The sequence below is a fragment of the Gekko japonicus genome, unplaced genomic scaffold (genome assembly GCF_001447785.1).
Source record: "Gekko japonicus isolate JY-2015 unplaced genomic scaffold, Gekko_japonicus_V1.1 scaffold81, whole genome shotgun sequence".
NCBI lineage: Eukaryota > Metazoa > Chordata > Lepidosauria > Squamata > Gekkonidae > Gekko > Gekko japonicus.
In genome coordinates this window covers 1,574,916-1,582,186 of record NW_015162476.1, presented here as the reverse complement: position 1 = coordinate 1,582,186, position 7,271 = coordinate 1,574,916, and the positions used below count along the sequence as shown (strand labels likewise).

At 49.2% G+C, this 7,271-nt stretch overlaps 1 protein-coding gene across 5 annotated transcripts in view; it reads right to left on the bottom strand.

Moving 5' to 3' along the window:
- PPP3CA (protein phosphatase 3, catalytic subunit, alpha isozyme) overlaps window positions 1–682 on the bottom strand; it is a 249,497-nt gene extending 248,815 nt beyond the window's left edge. For all 5 annotated transcript variants that reach the window (XM_015405778.1, XM_015405782.1, XM_015405779.1 and 2 more), the window contains exon 1: window positions 102–682. In XM_015405778.1, coding sequence (XP_015261264.1) covers window positions 102–159 — 58 coding nt within the window. In that variant the 5' untranslated portion in view covers window positions 160–682. The remainder of the gene's footprint in view (window positions 1–101) is intronic.
- Window positions 683–7,271: the final 6,589 nt, after the last annotated feature.

Sequence of the window (7,271 nt, the reverse complement as noted above, 5' to 3'; positions counted from 1 at the left end):
GGCCTCCCGCCCGCCTCGCTGCCGGAGAGAAGCCGGGGGAGGCCCCCCCCCCCCGCGCGCCCCGTCAGTCGGCCGGCCGGGCAGCCCGGCTCACCTCTTACCTTTCACCACCCTCTCCGTCGTCGATAACTTCGGATCCAGCGCCTTCTGTTCAGACATTTCCAGCAGCCTGGAAGAGGAGGCGGAGAGGAAGGCAGAGGCGCGGCTCGCTTCTCCCTCGCACGCACCAGACACAAAGCTGAAGGCGGCGGCTGCAGCAAGCCCGACCGAGCGCGCAACGTCTCCGGGTCCTGGAGGGCTCGGCTGCGGGTCGACTTGACGCTTTTCGCCTCCTGCCGCCGCTCCTTTTCCTTCTGCTCTGCCGCCGCCGCTCCTCCTCCCTCCTCCGGATTTTTTTAACCCCCCCTTCTTGATGTCAATCACGCCTCTCCTTTATTAGAATTAATGGCCAAGAGAATAAACGGGGGGAGAGAGAAAAACTGCAGTTTAAAAAAAAAAAGGAAGGGGGGGAGGATAACGAGAGGACGGCTAGACGGCGAGCATGAACTCGGCTGCGAAAACGCACGAGCCCACAGCCCAGAGCAGCCGCCGCTGCTCCAGCTCCTCCTGCTGCCGCTGCACGGGATCCGTAGCCTCGCTCCTTCCCCCTCCGCCGCCACTACCGCCGCCGCCTCCTCCTCCTCTGCTTCTCCCAGTGCCGCCTCCGCCTCCCTCCCTCCCTTTCTTCCCGGAGTCTCTCCTTTCACTCACGCAGCCCCAACCACTAGAACGGCGCTCAGTCAGAGGCGCAGCCTACCCTCGCCGCCGAAGCCTCGCCCTCCCCGCTTGCCCAAAGCGCCAGCGCCGCGGCCATTGGCTCCAGCCGAGCTGCCAATCACTGTCAAGGCAGAGGACACCCCTTGAAACTCCCCCCCCCCCCCCCCCCCCCCCCCCCCTTTTCCTTTTCTCAGGTGTTCGCAACCACGCGCGCTAGCACCTTTCGGGATTGGGTAGAGGATGGCGGGGAGTGGGGGACTCCGACTGTTGCTGCTCAGAGAAACAAAGCAGAAATTGCAGCAGTGCAAAGGGGGGGGGGGAGGCTGACGAGGGCGGGTGGCATCCTTCCCCGGAGTGCTTGTGAGAGGGTTTGGTTGAACGAGCAGCCTTAGAGGAACCGAGAGCTTCGCCTCAAGCGAAGGGCGGCGTCGGGGAAGGAAGGAAAGGCGACCCCGCCGTGCTCGGCTGCCGCTCTCCGCGTGGCGGGCCTTCCTTGGCGAGCAACGCGGAGCCCCGGTTTCCTTGTGCCGCCGATACTGTCAGCAGCATCGTCTCGCCCGCTAGCGAACCTTTAAGGCCGCGGCCGCAGCAGCGACCAGCGAGTGCATCTCATTAGCGGGCGGGGGCGGTCTCGCCTTGCCAGTCACTGTAGCCGCCCGCTTTGCTACAGAACGAACAGGAAAGAGCTCCAGGCGGGTGAGGAAGGAGCGCGCCTGCGTGTTCCTCGCAGCGGCAGTAGCAGCAGTAGTTCAAGACACGTCCCTCTATGCAGGGCTGCGGCCGGGGGGGGGGGAGGAGGTTGGAGGGGTTGGATCTTCTTGGGCTCCGGCGGCGCCTTCAGTTGACTGGTCATTTCCCAAAACACCCCTCTTCCCCCCCCCCCCCCCCCCCCCCGTCCACCTTTGCTGTTTTTGTTTTGTGGAGGAAAGGAGGAGTTGTTCAGATGGGAAGGGGGTGAAGCTTTTTTTCCTCTCCTCCCCCCCTTTTCATTGCGGAGCGTGAAAGACGAGTGTTCTTCTCGTGGAGGGGTGACTGTCTCGAAAGCTTCGAATCTAAAACCACGGGGCTTTTAGGAGGGTTCACAAGTCATGGCCGCGGATTTGGAGGAAGGAAGAATGTCTGGACTTCTGTTTTTGAGCGTTCTGTGGAATGGATAGGAAGTGGAGGAGGTGAAAATCAAAGGTACATTGTAGCCGCTTAGAATTACAGAGGTGGGGAAATGCAAATCTATAAATTGTACTTGACAACAAAAACACTTCTTAGGGAGCACCGGAAAGAGAAGGTTCAAATTGGCCTGTATTTAATGGGAATGATAACCCTACATTAGTGAATGGGTATATAAATTGACACACACACACCCTTTCAGGCCCTCATTGAAAACATTCACTGGTAACAAGACAGCTGTTTTTTAGTGCCATGTGTGAAAACTATCCAAACAGTTTATTTCCTTCGCTGAGTTCAGTTCTTGGGCAGTGGGGGAGAGAAATCAGAGGTTAGAGGGACAATTTGGAAAGATCTGTCCCTTCAGAGTTCTGAGGGGACTAAGTGCGGTTAAGTCACATCCCACTTAGGCTGGGCTGTTTCACACACACTAAGTAATGCACTTTCAAGCCACTTTGCAGCTGGATTCTACTGTGTGAAATGAAAGAGCATTGTTTAGCATGTGTGAAGGCACCATGGTAACCCCAGCGAGGGGCTTTCAAGGCAGGTGGGAAGCAGAGGGACAGATCCTCCTCGGTGGTGGTGGTGGAAAGTGCCGTAAAGTCACAGCCAGCTTATGGTAACCTCTCATGGGGTTTTCAAGGAAAGACAGGGACAGAGTTGGTTTGCTTGCCTCTGTGTAGCAACCCTGGACTTTTTTGATGGTCTCCCATCCAAATACTGACCAAGGCTGACCCTGCTTAGCTTTTGAGATCTGACAAGATCCGGCTAGCCTGAGCCATTGGCTTTCAAGAACTGATGAGATTGGGCTATAGCATTCCACCTTCCCACTCTGAGCGGCCTAAGTGGGCAAATGTTACCCTCTCCCCCATTCTCCCTTATCCTTCACTTTCAACACTCTTTGCTCCTTGAGCTTATTCTGACATTGACTTTTTAAGTTAATTGCCAAAGTAATGTTTTTGGTATACCTAAGGAATCCCTGAGATATGCAGAGCCCCTTCCCTTGTCGGGGGTATTTTTGCTGCCTGCATGGTTGTTCAATCCAGGGGATGCTGCAGGAGCCCCTTTACCCACCTGGGGGGGGGGCAAGTAATGCAGACTCTGTAGCTTGTACATCGGTTTCATTAGGGCTGGCGGTTATGAATTTGCAGCCTTAATTGCTGGAGGCTTTTCAAAGCAGAGTGGCAAGGCACAGGTGCCTAGCACACTGAATGCCATCAGAAACAATATGTGTGTATACTGTACTCCTGGAATGTGTATATGAACACTAGGATTCAGAGGAGATTTGGAAGGGGGTTAAAATTTTGGAGTATTTGGGGTTCTGATTTGGCTGGGTTCCCTAATATTTTAAATTAAGGTCCTGAGATTTTCCAAACTAGTCAAAGCATCATTAGTTATTTTGGATCACTTAATCTGGGATTAATTTCCTAGGTGGATCTCTTCTGTGATGTAAGGTTGGATTAAGGATGGCTTAGTCTATATTAAGTGTAATAGAGCTAAACATTCAGGAAGTACACGACCCTTAACTTAAATCTTTATCTGTTTGGCTTTCACCAACACATATCTTAAAGGTTCATGGTAGCAGACACAGTGGACTGTTCGGAAATTATATTGGCCCCTGTGGGTCTACTTCAGTACTGAGGTATCTGTTTGCTTGTGGGAACACCCAAATGTTAACCTCTGAACATATACCGCAACCACAGTTTAAAGTGTAACTAGATCAGGTCAGAGGGTTGGACTAGATGGTCTGTATGGCCCCTTCCAACTCTATGATTCTAGGTTATGGAGAAGTGGCTGTGGCTCAGTGATAGAGCATTTGCCTGGCATGCAGGAGGTTCCAGGTTCAAACCCTGGCATATCTGGTTGAAAGGATCACATGGTAGGTGATGTAAAATACCTCTTCCTGAGACCCTGGAGAGCTGCTGCCAGTCTGAGTAGACAATACTTACTTTGATGGGCCACTGGTATGATTCAGTATAAGGCATCTTAATGTGTACCACATATGTACAAGCTAGTTTATGTCACACTGGCTCCTCTAGGAAGGCATGATATTGGACACCTAGCACAAAAGTTGGTGTATAGTGAAAACGGTTGGGGAAGGGCATTGTATTATCACAGACCACCACTGCTTGGCAAGATCTTTGTGGCCCTCCTTGGCTGTGTAACAATGGTAGCCTGGCAACCCACGTGCTTTCCCAGCAAAAGTATTCTGGAAGTGCAGCAAGCAGCAGCCATGACTGGATAAGAGGTGAGGGAAGCACATTGTAATGTAGGAGACATGACAAGATGCACTTGGCTAGTTTAATATAAAACTAACATCAAGAATTGCAAATTTTACAGTAGTGGGAGCACTTATGTCAAGCCTTCCAGAGGCAAAGTAGCTATAAAGATTATTATAAAATGCTGTTAGAAGATGAAAAGAGAATCCTCCATCTTCTGTAAGCAAAAAAATTGCAGACTCTTGCCATATTCCTGATATGTGTATCTTGCTATCCTGAATTTCCCCAGAATTCATACCCTTTTGATATTTGGGGTAAAGGTTCTCAGAGTCCAGAATCCCATTGAACCCTGGAACCTTTCCAGTACTTGTTCTCCAAGTAATTCTGTAAAGGCAGATCTAAACATGAAGTAACTTGTGTATTTTCTCTTTTTAAAGGGAACATCCGGGTACAACTTTTTGGAATTGCGAGGTGCCCTCATGTCAAAGGCCTGACTTCTTTGTTTATGTCTTTGAGCACCACTGCAATTGGATGGAAAAGCCATTCCAAGACATTTGCATTGTGTATGGGGGATGTACTGAAACACTGAGCCTGCTGTGGATGCATTGGTCACACCCATATGTACAGCTTTTTCACTGGGATTGGACTCAGGAACAAATTGTTGTAGTGTTAACCACAATCTGGGTTTATACCATTCTGATTGGCTGTCCCATAATGCTTTATTTTTTCTTTCCTCATAAGTGCAGAAAATCTTACAAATACAATAAAATCACATTTGCTCTGCAAACCACCAACACAATAAGCAATCACAATTTTTTTAAAAAATCATATAAGCCTCTGCTTCAAGACCTTTTTAGTTCCTGGGCTTCAAGCAACCTTTCAGCTTCAGCACAAACTCCTTCTGTAAGAATCACAGAAAGCTCTCTCCAATAAAACTTTTATACACTTTCTGCAAAGCTGAAAGTGGCAGAGGTATGTGGACCACCTCCAGCAGTCCATTCCCCAGAGTGAAAACAGCCTTTGTGAAGGGAGGCAGCAAAAGACTGAAGTAATTATGTAGAGCTGCTTCCACACTGAGGAGTCTCCATGTTCCTTTCACTGCTGTTGCAAATGCAGAAGTGTGCGTATTAGCAGCAGAGCTTCTGCTGGCCAAATTGTCTAATGACAAATGTCAAAAGCAGGAAGCCGGCCTCGAATGCACACCATATTGGGGTTAGCAATGCTTGCCTTCATCCGGGGCGCCCAGTATGCACAATGTATAGAAGCAGTATAGGTGCAATATCTATAATATGCCTTTGTCTTATAGAGGAGTTGTGTCCCTCCAGCATCCATCTATCGACTATTATTATTGTTGTTGTATGGTATTGTGTGTAGTATAGCCAGGAGATCCTAAGATTGTCTGGCACCAAGAAGGTCTAGCTCTTTAGCGTTATGCACCACTAGGTGGTGAGCTAGACTTGGTTTCGAGGCAAGAGATATTTCAGATGTGGTTTGCTATTGCCTGCCTCTACATCATGGCCCTGGCATTCCTTGGAAGTCACCCATCCAAGTACGAACCAAGGCTGATCCTGCTTCACTTCCAAGAACTGGCAAGATCAGGCTAGCCTGGGCCATCTATCAACTTTCACTTCCTTGTGAGAACCAAGGAATAAGTTTCAGCAGCAAAATCATAAGGAGGCTCCACCAGTTCATGACCTACAACCTCCATCCCCGTAGATGACTCTGTCATCCAAAAGATACATTTACTTACTTACTATGCTTATACCCCACTTTTCTCCCCAATGGGAACCCAAAGTGGCTTACATCAGCTTCCCTCCATTGTATCCTCATACCAGCCCTGTGAGATAGGTTAGGCTGAGAGAAAGTGACTGGTCCAAGTTCACCTAGTAAGCTTCCATGGCATAGTGGGGATTCAAACATGGAGTCTCCCAGGTCTGAGACACTCTCAACTACTGCACCACGCTGGCTCCAAATACAGCCTGAGGAGGGACTATGAATGCATGGATTATATGCTTCTCAAGTGTCATTAAGTTAACCCTCTCCTGTTCCCATTGTGCCACTCTCTGTCCTCTGTCCCCATCCTCCTTCAGGAAGGTTCATTGACAGCACAGTTGTTTGCTGTTTCATGTTGCAGCTGGAAATGCACCATCCATTCTTGCTTCCATGATTGTATGTCTTGATGCAAGGACAGTTTGGCTGTAGCCAGGATCTTTGAGTTCGGGGGGCATTTAAACAACCCGGAGTGCACCCCCGCACACACAGCCAGGCTGTGTCAGGAGTGACGAGAGAGTAAAAGTTTTTTAAAAGGGATGAGACAGAGAGAGAGGCAAGGGCGCTGGCAGGCAGGGCAGGGCAAAGGCTCGGCAAGGCTGTGGCACATTGAAAAATAAACTGGGTGGGAAGTTGGGAGGCCTGGGTGGGAAGTCGGGGGGGGGGGCAGCACTGAGATGCCACACTGTAGCTACCGGCCTGGTGTCTACTAGCCTCACTGGGGAAGAGGAATATGGATTTCCTAATTGTGCATTAGGTATATAATGCACAGTGTTTTGAACAAACACTTAAGTTTTCTCTGTGTGTGGTGTCGACACAAGAACTGGACTTCATTCTGGGTAGATAGGATGCCAGTTAAGATGCCAGCTTGCCCTTTCTCTGATTTTGCTCTTGTACCACACAGCTTTCAGTTGCAACAGCACAAAGTTTAATAGTGATAATGATGGAGCATGGGTTTCAAAGGCAGTATACCCTAGGTTCCATGCTAACTCCATCTTGGAAAATCCCTGGAGATTTGAGAGTGGTATGTGGGGAGGGAGCTCAGGGAGGATATAATGTAATATTCTGTGATGGCATGTCCAGGTCAAAGGTAAGCTTCTCCCCTACCAATGAGATCACTTCTCAAATTAACATTTTAAAATTAGACTTTATTTTTCATATTGTTCAGCACCACCACCTTTATCTCTCTTATGTCACTTGTAGGTTTCTGTATGCATGTGTTCTGTATGTCTTACTATTTGATCTGAAATATTCGTGCTGATATTACTGGCTGCTCAAAAAGGGAGAGGACTGATGTAGGACTAGGTCAGAATTGTCCTGTTTTGTTGTACTCAAGAGACATATACTAGAATACAAGTCATCCAT